At 41.3% G+C, this 19,395-nt stretch overlaps 2 protein-coding genes across 5 annotated transcripts in view; one reads left to right on the top strand and one right to left on the bottom strand.

The window, feature by feature from the left end:
• Nucleotides 1-1,739: 1,739 nt before the first annotated feature.
• ica1 (islet cell autoantigen 1) lies at nucleotides 1,740-14,481 on the top strand. 2 transcript variants are annotated; one of them, XM_069655847.1, is made up of 13 exons: nucleotides 1,740-1,827; nucleotides 3,250-3,279; nucleotides 3,368-3,539; nucleotides 4,164-4,236; nucleotides 4,462-4,585; nucleotides 5,265-5,463; nucleotides 6,468-6,593; nucleotides 6,761-6,859; nucleotides 6,949-7,040; nucleotides 7,212-7,258; nucleotides 8,093-8,326; nucleotides 10,588-10,677; nucleotides 10,891-14,481. In XM_069655847.1, the coding sequence occupies exons 2-13, from the start codon at nucleotides 3,263-3,265 to the stop codon at nucleotides 11,010-11,012; spliced, it is 1,395 nt and encodes a 464-aa protein (XP_069511948.1). In that variant the 5' UTR covers nucleotides 1,740-1,827; nucleotides 3,250-3,262; the 3' UTR covers nucleotides 11,013-14,481. The 2 variants fall into 2 exon arrangements, with proteins under 2 accessions (XP_069511948.1, XP_069511947.1); XM_069655846.1 differs by having other exon boundaries at nucleotides 8,063-8,326.
• Nucleotides 13,223-19,395, bottom strand: part of LOC138583834 (glucocorticoid-induced transcript 1 protein) — a 25,826-nt gene continuing 19,653 nt past the window's right edge. For all 3 annotated transcript variants that reach the window (XM_069655842.1, XM_069655843.1, XM_069655844.1), the window contains exons 7-9: nucleotides 17,249-17,438; nucleotides 15,919-16,039; nucleotides 13,223-15,598 (exon numbers count right to left, since the gene is read on the bottom strand). In XM_069655842.1, the coding sequence (XP_069511943.1) occupies nucleotides 15,247-15,598; nucleotides 15,919-16,039; nucleotides 17,249-17,438 (663 nt within the window). In that variant the 3' untranslated portion in view covers nucleotides 13,223-15,246. The remainder of the gene's footprint in view (nucleotides 15,599-15,918; nucleotides 16,040-17,248; nucleotides 17,439-19,395) is intronic.

Raw genomic sequence — 19,395 nt, 5'->3', positions numbered from 1 at the left:
TATCTCAATAGGAGCTAATTGGTTTTCTGTCCATCCAATTAACTGATTAATTAAATTAATCATTTTAGCTGTCCCTGCATAAACATCTGGATAGTTTCATTTATAATAAACCATATTAATAAGCTCTTCTATTGTTTGTGATTTCATGCAAAAATCTTAATATATAAGGTGACTTAAGGTGAATGGGAGTAACATAAGGTGACAGTGATCTGGACCTTTAACTTTGTAAAGCCGAGCAGTTCAACGGCATGTATACAAGAGTTAAAATCAGCTCCACGTCAACAACAAAAATGCATTATGATGATTTTTTTATGCAAATTTTCAAAGGAACATAATTAAAAAGAGGTCTAATTATCTCTGACAGAAGAGCCGTCAGTCTTAAGTGCTAAACAAAATGTGTCAGGAGGGAAACACAGTGGAAAACCAAACACAGGCAGGCTGCCTTTACAAACAGCTGCAGCAGGTTAAAACCACCTGGATAATGACAGTTAGCATGCTTCAAGCACACAGCCAGCGGTCCAGAATTAACCCCCAAAAAGCAAAATATAAAACTCACTCTAAGTGTAATTTGTATTTGTATTTATATCAATGAGTGCACATACCACTGTATGTCGACATGCTCTCTCCTGTATCACATAAAAACTGAGGGGGACTTGCTAACATGCACAGGCAGGTGCATCATTACAATTCACAGAAGTCACAGTGGGTTCAAATTGTAGAGTCAAAGTAAAATGAGTCTTTGCTATGATCAACTTAATCTTCCTTCTCAGAGGAAGACATGGTAGTGGTGGTGCCTTCACGAGCGCTAGCTACTTCCTGGTCAGTCAGATTAGCGTTAGCCTCCTGGCTCTAGTTTGTCTCTTAAGCCTGGCTAGCAGCAGCTTTCTGAGCTGACTTTAAAAAGTTGGTCGTTACATTTCTGTTCAGGTAAAAAGCCTGCTCCCTTTTTTATCCTTCTCCTTCTTTTTCTGGCATCCCAAATGAGGTGTAGGTACTTGCATGGCTACTTTATATATTCTAAAGATAAGCCTTTGTTGTTGTTGTGCTATGATATGTATATGTTACACTATTATTATACTGTACATAAATGTAGCTATACTATTATATTAATAGAGTCTAACGTTTCATAAGTTCACTAATGTGATTATATTTCTATATTAATTGAGACAAACACTAAGAATCATGAATTATAATATACATCAGTCCACAGTGCGCAGTTCACATAAATTATGTGCATAAACTTGATCACACGCAGTCACTTTTACCTTAAATGTCGTAAAATTGTCTTTATTTTAATTTTAATTTTACAACCATATATAATTATTTATTAATGTCCCTATACTTCCTGTTTTATATCTGTTTTTTGAGCTAGTGCTGCTGCTGATTCTTCAACGGAATCTCTGTGTATAAAAGCTAATCTTATTTTATGATCCGCTTGTTAATCTAAAAACTTGCATATGAAAAATCTAACATTTTACAGTAGGCTAAAAAACAGAAACATTACTGTGTGTTTTACTTCATTTATAATGGCTTGTCTTCATTTCTGTTTCATCAACATCAAACCACTCTGCGTGCACAAACACTGAGCTCTCCACGAGACAATAGGTGCTTATATACTGTATGATATGTTTGCACGAGACAAACATTTGAGCATGATGCGCGAGGCACTGGGGGAGCGCACCCTGAATGACGTCATTGTTTCGTGCAGCAGGGTGGACTGATTGAGCAGCTGTGTGTACACTGACAGTACAGCAGGGCCTGCGTACATCCAGAGACACGGTGGGAGGAAAATAAGGAGCCGTTTCTACATGTTATCAACACGACGAGGTACGTGTGCATCTTCCGGGGCTTTTATTTTGATATTTGCGTGTTTATATGCTGATATTTGTGTCATAATAAGAGAAAGAAGGAGATACAGCTGCTTCGGTGCAGTGAGTCAGGTGGTGTGTTTATTCTGGTGCGGTGCGGGTGCATTGTAGACTATTCATATATTACGTCGCTTGTAATTTCAAGATAAGTGTAGGCCATATGATCTGCCACAATGTAATTCTTCTTTGTAGTTACGGTGGCCCGTTTAGCACAACGCTTCATCTCATCAAAATGAGTCGTGACGCGCGAGCTGTACGTAAAATGTGCTCATTATTTATTAATTTCCTCCCCGCAGCTGATGGACAGCATGAGATTCTCCTTATGAGAGACAAGTGGAGGTTCAGTTGACATTTTAAGCTTAAATCTGCTGTGGTTTATGTTTGAACGCAGCAGGTAGGGTAGTAGAAATACAAATAACACCTTATTGTGACGTAAAGCTGCAGGGAAAAAGTAGCAGAGGTCAGTCATCACACCTTAAATATGCTCCAGAATCTTACAAGTCTGTGCCGCCTCATACTGAAGGCGTTTAGTGATGAAAGTGTTTGTTTTTTGACATAACAAAACTCAAAGGTGTTCTCCCAAGAAAAGCAGGAAAACACTTGGCCTTTTTGCTTTTGGAACAACCAGTGAATAAAAAGCTAGTGTTTGTTTATTAGGTTCATTGGTGACTCTTAATTGCTGTAGGTGTGAATGGTTGTCTGTGTCTATGTGTTGCGGAGGGCTGGAGCCTATCCCAGCTATCATTGGGCGAGAGGCGGGGTCCACCCTGGACTGATCACCAGCCAGTCACAGGGCTGACACAGAGACAGACAACTTTTAGTGCTCAAACTCACACCTACGGGCAATTTAGAGTCACCAGTGAACCTAACAGAGTCTTTGGACTTTGGGAGGAAGCCAGAGTACCCGGAGGGAACCCACGCATGCACGGGGAGAACATGCACACACAGAAAGACCCACTATGTCTGATCCTGGATTCGAACTAGGAACCTTCTAGCTGTGAGGGGGCAGCGCTAACCACCAAATGTGATACTGAGAAATAAAAAATGTATAGCTGCCAAATTAGATGTAATATTTGCAAGGTCAAGTCGAGTCGATTTTATTCATATAGGCTAACATCGATCTAAAAAAACCTTTAACTGGGAAAACCAGAACTAACCTCACACACAACTGCTTGGATGTAAAAATGTTGACAAAAACAGTGATTTCACCTAAAGAAAAGGTTCTGTAAAGCACATTCGTACATACAGAGAAGATGTGCAGAAGTAAAGTAGTGTGCAGAAGTATCTAAACATCATGTACGCAACAATTGTATGACAGCCCTGCTACCTGTTTCAAACTAGCAATTAGGAATCTAAGTTTCTGTTACGTTTCTTTCCTCAGGTAATCGTGAAAGATGGAGGGAGGACATTTGTGAGTATACCTCTTTTTTTGCACTCAGTTTCACACCAATCATTGAGTTTTTCCTAGAAACACTGGTCCAACCCCTGTGTCATTGCAGTGGCTACTCCCGAGACTATCTCGACCGCTTCATCCAGAGCCAGGACTCGTCCGTGGTGAACAAGTTCCAGCAGAAATACTGGAAAACCAAACAGACGCTCATCAAGGTGACCGGGAAGAAAGAGGACGAACACGTGGTGGCGTCAGATGCAGATCTGGACGCCAAGCTGGAGGTGAGGAGGAAGGCGTGAAACTGTTTAGTGACTCAGGGATCTGACGGTCAGGCTGGTTAGGTCTCGGTCACATCACAGAGACATTAAGAAACACTGGAGACACTCTCCCTCAGGTGGACTCTGCAGAGACTTAAATGGCTTTTTGATTCACACGGTGACAGTATGTGCTCGAGGCAAAGATCTTACATTAGCCTGCCTCTCTCCAGCCTGCATCATCTATGCCTCCATTTCAGGAGGGAAGTGAATTTAATGGCTGAAATCAATACCTCTTATAAGCTGGAATATCCATCCTTAAATTGGGTCACGTCCTCGATAAGCAACCGCTTCAAATCTAAGATCTGCATGCGAGATCAGAGCTCATTTTTAAAGCTTTGATGTGAAATTTCAACGCTTCTTTTTTACATCAAAACGGCATCCGTGTTACATCACATCCAGTGTGTAGACATAGCTCTTTAATCGATAAAGTGTCCGAGACGTGCTCGTATATCCGTGGTTTGTCGTCTTAAAAATAACCCCCAGCTAATTCCGGCAGTGTCCGACACATATTTTACTTAGCTAGTAATAACTTACACAATGATCAGGCCTTTCAATTTGTGTTTACGCTCATTGTCTCCGGCTCTGCAGGTCTTCCACTCCATCCAGAGAACATGCATGGAGCTGCTAAAGGTCATCGAGCAGTACCAGAGGAGGATCTGCTGTAAGTTCAATAAACAGCACGATTCATTGGTGGAAATCGAAACTCTAAATAAATAATGGAAATGTGACCTGTTGATGGAGTTGGTTTGCAGAGGATGCATTCAACTACAGGGCTATTTATGAGATGACATTTACTGCATTTGATAATAAAAGTAATCTTTAATTGTCAAAATTAGCAAATGAAGTTTACTAAGTTGAAACGACATTGAGTCTTTCCCATCTGCAGTTCTGTCCCAAGAGGAGAACGAGCTGGGTCGTTTCCTGCGCTCGCAGGGCTCGCAGGATAAAACCAGGGCTGGAAAGATCATGCAGGCGACTGGGAAAGCACTCTGCTTCTCCTCCCAACAGAGGTGAGCAACAGACAAAAAGGTCACCTGTGTGTCTCTTACGGATGTATGCCACAATCTTTTTAAACGTCGAGATAATCCACATAAAGATTACAGGTGCATTTGAGAGCCGTTTAAGGTCAGTGGCTGAAATCCCCAAAAAGGAACAGGGAGAGGCGTCTTATTTGTCCAAATGTAATCCTAGAGTAAAGTATGGACACAAGTTTGCTAAAGAGCAGAGAGACAGGTTTAAATTTATTGGATTTAATGCGTCACAATAAGTCAAACAACCACTCCTAATGATTACTAAGTGTTTCATAATTATGATGTTACAGTAACAGTGTTAGCCGTAGGTTACTGCTGAATTATTGCAAACAAAGGAAAAGTCAACAAATGGGACGATCGCAGAGAGGACTGTTAACCTCTGTGTCCTGCTGGTGACTTTGCTTTGAAATTATGACACAATATTTACTATTACTCAGTGGCTGAACTGAATCTCCAAGGGGCCTTTGATTGACTCTCATGCTTTTGTCCTGTCCTTTATCACTGCAGTTCATTCAGCAGACTGCGTTATGCTCTTTAAAGGCCAAATTAAGTTCTAATGTTTGTGTTTAAAAGTCTCCTGTCTACACCTAATGTAGTAATGCTGATGAAAATCAAACCTGCAGCATCTCAATCTATTATTTATCTCACCATCCGGCAGAATGGCTCTGAGGAACCCTCTGTGCCGTTTGTACCAGGAGGTGGAAACGTTTCGCTATCGAGCGATCTCAGACACGTGGCTGACGGTGAATCGAATGGAGCAGTCCAGGACTGAATACCGAGGAGCGCTGCTTTGGATGAAGGACGTTTCTCAGGAGCTCGATCCAGACACTCATAAACAGATGGAGAAATTCCGCAAGGTTAGTCTGACACACGGTACAGAAGGCAGAATCAAAAGGTCAGACAGACCGGCCTCTTTTATAACAGTTTATAACAAAGAGCAGCTGTAACCAATATAAACAATCACTGTATTCCACATAGTTTTGCCTGTTACAGGGCTTTGAAAAACAAAGTTATAGTATGTTTTTTGCACTACAACAAGTCAATATATCCTCTGTAAAAAATGTTAAACAGCCTGTACACTGGCAACAACAAATTTTTTTTTTTCACCTTATAACACACAAGTCTGCAAATATATGTGCTTTAATTACATGTATTTAAATTGTTTAAGCTATAGGGTTGCACAGAGGGGCAGTGGTTAGCGCTGTTGCCTCATAGCTAGAAGGTTTAGGACAAAGTGGGCCTTTCTGTGTGGTGTTTGCATGTTCTCTCGGTGCATGCATGGATACTCCAGCTTCCTCCCACATTCCTAAGACATGCTCGTTAGGTTTATTGGTGACTCTAAAATTTCCCGTAGAGGATTGTCTGTCTCTATGTGTCAGCCCTGTGATTGACTGGCGATCAGTCCAGGCTGTCCCCGCCTCGCGCCCAATGACAGCTGGGATAGGCTCCAGCCCCTCCGGACCCTGAGCAGGATAAGTGCTTTAGATAATGGATGAATGTTTAAGCTATTTCTCAGCTTGCAATACTTGGCTCTGAACTACAACATTTTTGTCATTTATTAATTTTTGAATAAATGTCAGTGGGAAAAATTCCATCACAAACTTCCAGAGCACATATATCTTCCTTCTCACCAATTTATTGCAACAGCTGCAACAGCTCAAATCAGGGGGAAAAAATGGTTACAAAATAATGCCACTAGAGGGCGCAACACTCCATCAGATGGTTGTCCTTTGATTGAAACCTTTGTGTACGTGCACACACTTGAACTCCTCTGTTTGTTTTTACAGTTCAGACCTGTGTGATACACAGTGCTGGCTTGTTTATCTTCAGTTGGGACATTTTGTTATCTTTTATCTCCCAGGTTCAGGCCCAGGTGCGCACTACCAAAACAGGCTTTGACAAACTGAAGAATGATGTCTGCCAGAAAGTGGACCTGCTGGGAGCCAGTCGCTGCAACCTCCTCTCTCACGTTCTAACCACATACCAGGTACACCACACATCCTGGTTGTTCACATACACTCCATTGATGTTCAAGAAGGGTGCACAGGGGGGTTTCAATGGTTCCACCTTTAACTCGACACCTGATAAGTAAACTGATGTCAATTAAAACACAGCCAGCTGAACGTGTGACCTTGGCTTGTTTTGCCGTTTCAGACAACACTATTGCACTTCTGGGAGAAGACGTCTCACACTATGGCAGCCATACACGAGAGCTTCAAGGGCTGTCAGCATTATGAGCTCTCCGCACTGAAGGTGAGAGAGCACAGACCTGCGCAGATGAGATTATAAACTCTGGAGAATTACACCAGTGATTACAATCAGTGACGTGGTTATTCTTTCAGGACTCAAAGGACAAGCAGGCTAAGAAAAAGGGGAAGAAGAAAATCAGAGCCGAGAAAGAAGATGGAAAGAAATCCGAGAGCACAGACGGCCAGTGAGTTATCTTATCTTGATCTGTGCTCCCGCAGGTAGACCAGACACAGGCTTGCCAGCAGTGAGAACTGAACCTGTTTGGACTGAACATGAATGCAGCATTTCTACACACCTGCTGCCTTATGAATGTGTAAAATGTTCTAACATGATCTTGTGTTTCTTATATTTATAGACTCATCTCACTAGAGAGTGAAAACACCAGCGATACGACCAGAAAAGGTAACAGACAATACTTAAATCTATCTTAATTTATATTGTAGTAATATATACTACCAGAATTAAGATGGTTCATCGTCTTTATTAATTGATCTGTCAAAAATCCATTTTCCAGAGCCAATGGTGACATCTTGAAGTAAAGCAAACAATAACTTTTGGGAAGTTGAAATCAAGGAAGGGCTGCACGGTGTAGTGTTTTGCGCTGTCGCCTCACAGCTAGAAGGTTCCCATTTCGAAATCCCGGTTCGGACAAAGTGGGCCTTTCTGTGTGGAGTTTGCATGTTCTCCCCGTGCATGTGTGGGTTCCCTCCGGGTACTCCGGCTTCCTCCCACAGTCCAAAGACATGCTCGTTAGGTTCATTGGTGACTCTAAACTGCCCGTAGGTGTGAATGTGAGCCTGAAAGGTCGTCTGTCTCTATGTGTCAGCCCTCTGATTGACTGGCGATCAGTCCAGGATGTACCCCGCCTCTCGCCCAAAGAGAGCTGGGATAGACTCCAGCCACCCGCGACCATGAACAGGATAAGTGGTATAGATGATGGATGGATGGATGGAATCAAGTAAAGTTTTGGCATACTAGCTTAGAAAACTACTAATTGATTATCAAGCCAATCGACCTATATCATGATTCCTCTTGAATCCACATCTAAAATGTGCCTCCAGTGTGTAAGAGCAACACAATGCAGAATAACACTCTTTGGGAAAATGCTACAAAGATACTAACATAAGTGGCCAAATGACAGCCGTATTAGATGCACAACTGTGTTATTATCATAAAAGTATCTGTTACTGCTCTGATCATTCTTAGGGAATGAAGATCCTCTCTCCGCCTATCCAGAGTTGGAGGGAGAGGAGAGGGACAGCATGGCCTTACTGAATGAGATCCTGGGCAGCATGTCCGTGGACGAGGGCGACTTCTCACGAGAGTGGACGGAAGTGTTCGGAGACGCCGAGGAGGGAACGGGCTCGGCGTCGAGTAGACCAGCGGGGGAAGAGCATGAAGAAGACTCCTTCTTTTTACCATCTCAGCTGTTGGACCAGAGCTTGAGTAATCTGCAGTCTTCCATCTCAGGTCAGAACACAATCACTCAGTGTGTGCATATGTGCTTTAATGAAGAAGAGAAGGGTTACATGGAAGCAAAACGCTCTTGAGGTTTCCATCATTAGGTTCTCTCTTAGCAAACCATGCATAAACATCTAAATTGGCCGCCATTATCCTAATTTAATGAAGTACTTAGGTGAAACAAATATCCCTCAAACTGAAGTATCATTTATAGTTTTTCCATGAATGAGTGCATTAACAAATGCATGGCTAAAATTAGCTGCTTTTTCCCCACTGTGGCATTGTAACTATTTCCACACAGGCTTTAAAATGATTTCTCAAACCCACGTCTGTCAAAGTCGTAGAAGGAGGCGATTATAGCACGGCAATTAGAGTTTCTTACGCGTAGGTAATTGCCAACAACTTTCCATTTCATCTGGGCCCTGGCACTCACTGCGAGCACCTCGTCTGGTTTTGTTGGTTCGGTTTTGTCCGTTTCCAGCTGGGAGGGCGGTGAGCACAGAAGCCCGTATATAGAGCCATAAAGACATGAAAATCAACAGTATGTTTGGGTGAATTTATAAAGCCAACTTTTCAGTGGTTTTCGGCGTGGTATATAAAATGCCCGACACTATTCAGATTTGAGCTAATAAGCTTGTGGTGAGTAAGTGTGGGAGTGAACTATATTTCCTGCATGGTGCAGATTCACAGCATGGTGCCTTAGCAATATTCCTGTACTCCCCAATGATCATCTGTCAGGAAAGTGCTCGAATAATAAGTGTCTGAGGGTTTTTGCAACTCAAGTACATTAGAACAGGATGAGGAGAAAGGAGGATGTGGTCAATGGGATCCGAGGAAGGCAACATGGCGATGCGTTTTGAAAGGGAGGCCGAGAGTCCAGCTCAACTTTGACCTAAACAATCTCTGTCAAAACATTTTTAATCTGCTGGAGTTTTTCCACATGTTGCTGCCATTACAGCTCAAATTACAAAAATAACTGGACCACAGAACAGAAACAGTCCGAGGATCTGTCAACAGAATTCAATAAGAGCTGCATGAACACATGGAGCTTGGTTAAAAGTATAGAAAGACTTTAAAGCTTAAAGGTAATTCAAGCTGTAACCGCTCTGCAAGTGTAGACAGGAGAGCACACAGGCAGGGACTGACTTGTAAGTGTAGGAAAACTTTTGACAGCATGCAAGGAAAAGCTAGCATGCCAAGCATCAGGGGCATGCCCAAAACTCATTGAATGTCTTTGTCTTTGGTCTTTAAACTAGTCTTGCATTTACTTCTTTGCACCCAAATTAATTCTGCAGTCAATCCTTTATGAAATGGGGAAAAAAGGCAGAGCTGTTTATGAAACTAATCTGGGTGACAAAGCAGGAACGAGAGGTTGATCTTGAGAACTTAAGGACCAGAGGCTTTTCAGCTGTTACCAAAGATCTTGCAAGAACGAAGCGTAGGTGTAGCGCTTCTCATATTTTGGTGATACAGCAGAGAGGTCAAAGAAGCCACTCGTGCAAGAAGCAGCACATGGCCGCAGAGACCAAAGCTCATGACCTCAATTTGACCTGAAGATTGAAGCCGAAAAGCAGAAAAAATCCTGCCAAAAAAAAAAACAGGTTCAGAGAGTTTTAATAACTTGATAGATCTTGACTGTACAGCCCTTGGCTTTAGACCAAGAATGTGAAACAAAGCGATGACAAATCTCCAAGGAAATAAAATCCACAAATCCCCCTTGTAACTCAGAAAAATGTTTTATTCAAAAGCTTCCTCATCAGGACTTCCTGAATATTTCACCAAGTCAAGAGGTAACACAAGAAGAGGATGCGAGAGCTGAAATACCAAAATGCAATAATACACAAAAACCTACGAAGGATTCAAAGGGTTATTTGGTGTTTAAAGTCTGCTGAACTGCTTGTATTCGGAGTAAAGATTGTTTGGTACAGAATATAACAACAACACATTCCAGTGTCCTCCCTGGTGGTATTAAGTGTTGCAACACGGCCAAATGTGTTTTCTGACTACACAAAGGATGAAAGAAAAATAAATGAGCCTGAAACAAGACCTCATGGTTGTAAATGCAACATTTGACCTGTGTTTAATAAGCCACTAATGATGTCAGATGTAATTTCTGCTGTGATAAATGTTTTGATTATTGCTGTTTGTGTGCTTATTACAAATCCGACCAACGCGATCAGCGAGGGAGTGTGATGATTTATTTGTTGAATCATCCTTTGGAACGTTAGCCGTCCCCTGTTGATGAACCTAAATCTGCCTCTCTGTTTCAGATTGGGCCGGGACCGCTCCGCAGCCCGTCGCCCAGGCAGCCGAGCACTCATCTGGAGCCAATCAGAACCCTCTTAAGCCAGCAGTGAAAGGTATGAGCGGGACGAATGAGTAAAGCATATGAAAGGACTTGTGTCCAAGTGTAACCTGTGTTTATGGGTTGGTTGTGGTTGGTTTCCATTCATAATTTTGGATTTCAGCCAGGTGTGGTTCTATTACAGAACAAAGGGAGGTGTTTTTATTTCCATGGCTTTAGTGAATGTGCAGCAGTGTGTCTGAGTGACCTTTGTTAACTCGTTTTACAGACACAGCAGGGACGTCCAAAGACCTTTCAGCGTGGTTCAACCTGTTTGCTGACTTGGACCCCCTCTCCAATCCCGATGCGGTCGGCAAAACTGACACAGACCACGAACTTCACAACGCATAGCTCTTCCTCCGCTTCATGGTGATCTAAAATGGATACCTTTAGCCTCGTTCAACAGTCCCAGGAGCTGATTTTCAAAAGGACTAAAAGGTTACTCATGGTCATTGTTTAATGCGTTTCCATCGAGGTCTAATGACCTGTGAAGATAAGGCAAATAAGTCTGCTGACATGTGAAAAAGTCACTTGTACTCATGCAATCAGAAATGTTCAGCGCTGCCAGGCCCACCCAATTGTCCCTGCTCTTTTAAGACAAGATAAGATAGAACTTTATTAATCCTGAAGGACATTTTGGAGCCAGTTTGCTCCAAAATTACAGAACAAATTAATAGCACTACCCAGAGTAGGATCTTTTGGGCTGAGGAAATGCCTTTAGTTCTTCCAAAAGTCTCTAGTCCCTGAGGAGTGCATGTAAGTGTGATTTTGTTGGTGGGTACAGCAGAATATAGGTGCCACCAAGACTAGAGGAAAATCTGATCAACCACACACACACACTGAAACAATGAGTCAGTTAATCAAAAGATGAATCAACGCCTGTTTATGCAATCAATCAGTTATTTCCAGTGGTGGAAGAGGTGCCCACAGAACTTTAACTTGAGTAAAAGTCGCAACATCATCGTGTTAAAATACTAAAAGTAGAAGCATTCAAATTTCAATAAAGTAAAAGTTAATAAAGTTATTAATGCTTTAATGTGTTAATACCTTTAATGCTACAGTCTGAAAAGGTGTGTCCAATTTGATTTCATTGATATACTACGGAGTCTAAGTACAAAGTAGCAAAAAAGAAGTATTAGTACTCTGTACCATCGGTTATTTTGGTCATTTATTGTTTTTTTTTCAGGCCAAAAAAAGCCAAATATTTGCTTAAAATATGAATAATTTAGTAATTGAATCGGCCGATTATGTAACAATGAAAATACTTCTCCTTGTTATAACAATATATACACAAAAGGTCCCATATCAAATTACAGGATACTGTGAAAAAGGCAAGTTTATTATAAAAGAAATTACTCTGAAATGTAAAACAAATAAGGCTGGTTCTTTGTTATAGTAACATTTCATGTAAAGTATAATTCATGTAAAGTATAAAATGCAGTTAGGTGTTTTATTATAATGAGACAAACATCTAATTTCAAGCAACATTTCCTGACACTGATCAGATTTTTCTCTTGGTGGCAGTATTATGCTGCAGAAAGTGTCCCCACAATAACTACCAGCTGCAGTCCTTTCCATTGTGAAAGAATAGAAACATTTACAAGACGACCTTATTAAAGCCTGTTGGCTGCTTCACTGGGTTAAACATTAAGTGTTTAGATACCTCTGTATGAGTTTGGAACAAAACGCCTTTGACTTCAGCTGCCTTGGAAACCTGTAGTCTCTAGTAGCACTCATGCTTTAATGCGATGTGAAATACAAACAGCAGAGAAAGCAAACAAGACAAAGATCACAGTGCAATGATTCATGGGTTTAAAAAGAAACTAAATACGTTGAATGCAGGAACAGAAAATTAAATGAATCTATGAGCTATTGACACACTCCATGCAGGAAAGGTGAACTGGTTACTTCCTGATTCTGCTGTTTTTCTTTCTTTACACAGAGAAGAAAGTCTGTTTTAAATCTGTTTGCTTCATGCTGTTTTTATTTTATCCCTTTTGACGACTCCAGAACCAAGAATACACATATCAATCATTTTTATCAATGCATGTTGCATGCCTTGTTTTATGTCATCAGGAAAAGTGTGTTTGACTGAACAATGTGTTTATATTAATGTAAGATTTTGCATTAGTATAGATTTTATCATTTGCACTATTTATTTAGCTTAGTTGTTGGCTTTGATGGACACTGTTTGCAGTTTTTAGTGAGAGCAAAACTAACTGGAAAGATTGATTAGGAAAAAAAAAGACAGTCATATTGTACTGATAATGACTGCAATGCTGCATACATTAAATCTATATCAAATTAAATGCCTTAATCTAATCACAATCTTACAAAATAGAACCTCATCATGATTAATATTTGATTCCTTATCGGTTATATTACCATTAATTGTGAATTGATTTGGTGGATCTTTGTGTATTTATGTTAAAGCCATGTGATATTTGTCAGTATTTAATCATAACCAAATACATTGATTGCCTTACCTTGACCTCATATTTGTATATTAATGCCATGCTTCTGAATATCATACGTCGATGTGTCTGCCTTTGAAAAGATTACATACCAGTGCTTTTTTTTGTTTTCTTTATTGAAAAACACACACAAGATCTACATAAAAATGCGTAATACACAGGAGAACTGAATCATCATTGCCGAACAAGGCAACCTTTTCTTATCTGCGCTGCACAATGAGCGTGTGAATAAAATCAGTATTAGTATGATTGAAACTCCTGTAGCTGTGAGCAGAAAGAGAGTAATTCAACTTAATTGTGTGGAATGTGTTGCATATTATTCGTATTTGTGTTTGTGTGTGCACGTGGGCTTGATGACCAAAGTTTTGGAATGAAACATTTACTAGTTCACTAAATCAGTCTTTTTTTTTTTCTCCATTACGTCGTGGTGATACAACTTGTGCAGGAAACATTCGAGTTGGATCTGTATATTACTGAGCCAAACTGTGTTACACAAAAATTGTTAGTGTAGCTTTACTTCAAACAAAATCAATTGCACACTCAAGTTCTGATTGTTTACTTTACAAATTGGTCTAAAATAAAAATAGTGATTATCATCTCACTTCCAAAGTAAGTAAGTGCTTCGGCGTTGGTCTAACGATTATCGCCTGTGTTAGAAACACTATAAACCAGTGTTTAAATGTCGCTGAACTGTTTAAAAACAAAGCAAAGTGCACATAAACTTTCTGCATCTGGCGCAAAAATATGGGCCTCATTTGTCCCTTAAACATGACAGGCCTTCCATTGATTATTTTTTAAATTGCTTTGGTACATATTTAACAAAGGGGGTGAAACAAACGACATATTTGTCAACTTCTCAATTCAGGAGGGTGTAGCTTATGTAGCCATTTGTGTTTACTCGAGTTCTCGCAGCTGACCAATGCAACGGCGATCTCTGGAATGTGTCATAGCACCTGAAACTCTAACCTGAACAGGTTAATTCAAAAGTCATCGGTCACAAGCTGTGACATCAATCAGTCGATTCAGTTCGTAATAACGTCCCTCTCCAGGGAAAAAATAAAAATAAAACATTTCTGCAAAAGACTGGAATGTCTTTCTGTAGAGGAAAGTCAAACACTTTGAAAGGCAACATAGTCCAAGCAAGTACATTCCACATAACCTGAGTTACTGTTCTGTGTAGAGAGGGGCAATAAAACAAGGTAATGGGGGAGTTGTGTGCTTTGTGATTGGTTATTTGGTCACTGACAAACAGCTGATGCATTTTGTGTTGAGCTAATCAAGTTTTTAATAGTGACCAGACTAGAAAAGCAGATCTAGGCCTCAGCTTGTATGCCTGTCGGGTGTAGCCTGCACTCAAGCAACTGCTGGTTTCACATAGACACTGTGCTACAAACACTTCAAAATAAACAAAAAGAAAATAGGCCATGGCTTGTATCATTCTGAGCCAGGTCTTAACAAGTGCAAACATTGTGGTTAATGTGGGGCAAAGTATTCTGGCTGTAAGACATCCTGATATGGTTAAAATATGAATCGAGCATTTCTCGTCCGTTCAAAAAGCTTATGTATACATACTTAAGTTGTTAGCTCGCTGAACACTGAACAGCTAATAAGCTGGTTAGATAACATGAGTAGAATATGTTTCTCTGATGCCTCAGGGTTGTCTCTTGTGAAATTTTAGGTTTTCTCCTTTTTAATTTAATCTTGATTAAACTGCAGGCACTACGTAACACAATATCTTGAGCAGTATTTTCTATTTTTTGCAAAAGGAAGCAAAGCTATTTTTGTTACGGTGTTGTCACGGTACAGAGGAAAGGGTTGGTTAGTTGTGGGTAAAGGGAAGTTGTGCCCAAGGTCAGCACTCTTTTCAGTCTGGATGACAGTGATCAAAGTGGGACAAACACCGGGACCAGGCAGAAATTCTGGTACCATCATGCTTCTGTGTGTTTTTTGTCTAGACCTTGGGCACTCCCTGCTGGCTAACGTTAGGATTAACGGAGTGCAAGGATTATTTTTGCTGTTTTTCTATGTTTTTTTTTTCTTTTATAACCAAACCACGTGGCTAGCTGAACTTTTTCAGCTGCAGGTGGTTTGGTAATGAATACCTGAGAAAACTAGCTGGTGAGGAGTACTTGTGCTGAGCCGTCTTTCCCCACGTCTGTGTCGGGGCTCTGGCTGTCTGTGCTGTTGTTTGTGTTTACGCCTGTGCTTGTGTCGGTGCTCCAGTCAGCGGAGGCTGGGAAGGTAACTAGTGGTGCAGTGGGCAGAGTCGGGGTCACCTGAGGCCCTGGGCTGTCGTTGCCATGGACACCAGGGTTGGCGGAGGCGCAGGATGAGGGAGAGACGGGGGAGAAGAGGGAGGAGCAGAGGAGTTTGACGGGGCAGAAGGCAGAGCCCCTGGGAATGAAGTTCACCTTGTTTTTGTCAGGGCACGAGAAGAGAGGGAAGCCTTTTGATTTGCCAGACCTGAACACAAAAGAAGTTGAGCTATTATTGTGTGATATTTTCTATTTATGCGACTCTTCTGATAAAGCAAGTTGTTTATCCAACACGGCCATTATGCCCTCAACCCTGCCACCCACAATGCAAATAAGCCTGTAAGCTTTGTTGCTCTATCATCTGACAAGTTCCAGAGTTCATGAAAAAACTACTGGGCCTATTGTATTTCCTTTAATGATCAGACAGAAGCACAGTAGTGCAGTGGCAAAGTGTCAATTGTGAGTGTGCATTTGATAAATAAACAGGTCGTGATGAAAATTAAATTAAAGACAAGAAAAAATACTTACACCATCTCCTCGAACACCTTGACCTTCTCACAGCCCTCGGGAGGCTCCCGTTTGAACATGTAGCTGTTGTTAGGTTTGGGAGAGGTGGCAAACTTGGGGAGAGGAGAACTGCACACACCATCTGGAAATACAGTGAAGAACAGGAGATATTTGTTTGGATTTTGAAGTTTAAATAAGACAAACATAAGAAAAACATTGGTTATTGATCAATGCATCATTTGAAAGATTCACCTGTTTCTGTACCGACACTACATCCAACTTTACCTCGATATAATACATCTAAACCAACAAAATTACGATTCAAATCAAGCATACTCGTAGCAAAGATAGCAATTTACCGGAAAAACAATCAAGTTCACATAACAGTTGTTCGTAGCATTGACATCAATACATGCCATTGCTGTGAGTATAGAGTACTCAACATATTTAGAATTGCTTTCCAATTAAAAACAGACAAAACTGATGCATCACAATCAGGAATATTATCTCTCAACACATGTTTCTTAATTTTCCAAACCTTCGCCTACATTACCCACAATGCAACTCAACCACACACATTTATGCTGCGTTCCAGACAACTGGAAAGTTGTCCGACCTCCGACTAGAAAAATTGCTTTGGAGTTCCGACTTGTGAAATCAGGGCAGATGACTTCACGAGTTTCACGCAACAATGGCCGCACCCATAGAGAGGCACATTGTCAAAGGTAAACTGTCAACTGAAAAGCAACCTTATATACAGTATATTTGCCTGCATTTATTGATAAACAACTATCTATCAACTGTTGCCGATATAATATGGTTACTGTAAATTATCTCTGAAAGTTATCTTTGCTCCACAAAAGTTATTCTGGAAGACTTGCCAAAGAAACATCAGTTCGTCACAGTCGGCCATGTTTTTTATTTACGTTTGGCATTGTGCCCCTGGAAGTTCGGAAGCCGGAAATTTGTACTGGCACTTGTAAGTTCTCGAGATCCCAGTTATCGAGTTAGAGTTATCTGGAAGGCAGCATTATTGCAGGTATTCAGGTGTGTAATGCTAGTACTGACTAATGTAGCCTCAAGCAAAGATCAGGAGCGGCTATAGAAGCTTGCTTTTTCTTGAGGCTTTGACAATTTTATCACATTTTCAAAACTTGTAGTCTCTAGCCTTAAGTAATGCTCTCCAGTTACATCACTTGAGGCGATATATACCAGATCATGTGCAGATACCTTCACACAACTCTTTGCAAGCATACAATCAACAAGACTTCCAAAACAAACATTGACGTGTACAATCAGAGGACTTTCATGAAGTGAACACTAGGGCTGTTTCTATCAAAAAAATATGCACCTTTGTCAATGTCCTCGGCAGAACAGGGGCTTCCATCAGGGGAGTGGAGGTGGTCAGAGCTGAAGGGGCGGGGCAACGGGCTGGAGTCACCACTCGAAGGTGCCTGTGTGTCCGTGTCACGTGTCTCCCCGCTGCTGCTGTAGTGATGCGGAGGGAAGGGAGCACGGCGTCCATCGACCACATCCATGGCCTGTGAGGTCAGAGCATGGAGGAGGTGGTGAGAGGTCAAGTGTGGACATATCCTTAAAGCTCCTTTGAGGAATTTTTTGCTGGTTATGAAACAGACTGAAATTAATTCTGATTACTCTGTATGACCTACAAAAGCAAACAGACCATCAGCGACGAGACTGATTATTCCTATATAGTTATTTTTAATGCCTGAAACTGCTGGCGGGGGATGGGTGTCGGATGAAGTGATTAACTGCACGCTGCCTTTGTTTACATTTTCCAAGTGAGTGATACATGTGACTGTTAAAGAAAGCTGGATATGATTAGTTTTATTACAAATCACCACTTAAGCATGTACAGCAGGGTCCGGTACCGGGCCGTAGGTTGTTCAGCACCGGGCTGCGAAACCCAATAGGTGTCTGTGACATTCCAAACATTCGCAGAGTCAGAACCATCGAATGGGCTGTGTGAAGTGTGCAACCACACAGGGCCTTGTGCCTCTAAAGACACGTCACTGCGCTGCATGGTTAGAAACTGCTCACTGCTGGATCACATTATAAATTCAGATAAACTGCTACGATCACACTATGGATCATATGGATCGTGCCGTCCCTCTCGTCGGCTCGTCTGTATTTCTGTGTGTTTGACCGTGATTTAGGCGCATGCGTGTCGAACCCCTTCCCAGTCAGAAAGGTTGGGAACCGCAGATGTACAGGACAAAATCAGCAAAGAGATAAGGGGTACAGCTTTGTCAACAGGGGGCGCCAAAAACTACACAAACCAAAACTTCCTCACAGGAGCTTTAAATGGCACAGTGATGGTCCTAGTGTGTCCTAGAGACAATCATAACTCAGAGGTCAAATTCAATCATGCATGTGTCACTTTGTGTCCTTGAAAACTCAGATGAACCACTGAAGCATTCCTGTACAATTCTTTCAACAGCTACCTGCTCACTCACTGCATGATGTCGCTCTGAGTTATGAGCATCAGATATAACATCCTAAATCTAAGAATGACTGGAGGCAAAATACCTCTGGTGTGTTTGTCTGTCTGTTTAAAGGGCAATTGGAGAAGCAAACACCACGCCAGATGGTAATACTTGACAGTAGATGAGCAGTGCAAAGCGTTCTGCTTTGGGCACAGCTGATTAAAAAAAAAAAACAGGCTTGGTGCACAGCAGTCTGTAAATCTGTAGAGGTGCATGTGTTTGAACGTGTGTTTAAACTGAGAGTGTGTGTCTGACTTTCTAAGAAGGGAGCTTTACAGACCTGCCAAGGTTTACTACCCCACATCAGACAAGATTTACAGTCCCCCTCGCCTCGAGGTGGTTTAATTCAACGTGAGTGAGAATATATGCTGTTGAACTGTACCGCGCACAATACTGTAAGTGACTTTACAAGACTGTGTTCTTGTGTATGTAATACATTTCGAGCACAGCCTGAAGAGCTATTTTTAACCCAAGGCATATTCTTGCATATGTACAATTAGCTTGACGGATATAAAAGGAAAAATAAATCAATATTTAGTGACAGAACTTACAGTTGTTTCTCTCCTTTACACCCAAACATTACCACCTTTATCAACACGTTGCCTATGTTAACAATGTTTTTATAGATTCAGAAATGATCAGCAACTGTTATACAACGCCATCAATCCTTCAGGAGTATTTTACCTACAGCAAGTTTGATAAGAGTGCTCTTTCTCTGGAGAGCTGACACACTGCAGAATGTGTTTGGGTGTGGGTGTTTGGTGTGCGTCATGCACTGCCTGTGTGTGCTGCCCTTCAGTCTGTATTAAAGACGGTCAATCAGTTTAGGAGTGATGGCAGGTTCCAATGCTGTTTTGGTTTTGAACGTGATGCGCTTTTGTTTACACTTGGATCACAGATTGTGGTTTTAACTGCATTCATGCCAAGTCAGCAGAATGGAAGAATGAGTATGCCTCCTGATTGACACAATATTGCAACATGGTTACCTCAT

This window comes from Semicossyphus pulcher, unplaced genomic scaffold (genome assembly GCF_022749685.1).
Source record: "Semicossyphus pulcher isolate SPU_LCO1_2020_fin unplaced genomic scaffold, fSemPul1.0.p SCAF_9, whole genome shotgun sequence".
NCBI classification, from domain to species: domain Eukaryota; kingdom Metazoa; phylum Chordata; class Actinopteri; order Labriformes; family Labridae; genus Semicossyphus; species Semicossyphus pulcher.
Note: the sequence above shows the minus strand (reverse complement) of the source record. Positions and strands in the feature narration are given on the sequence as shown.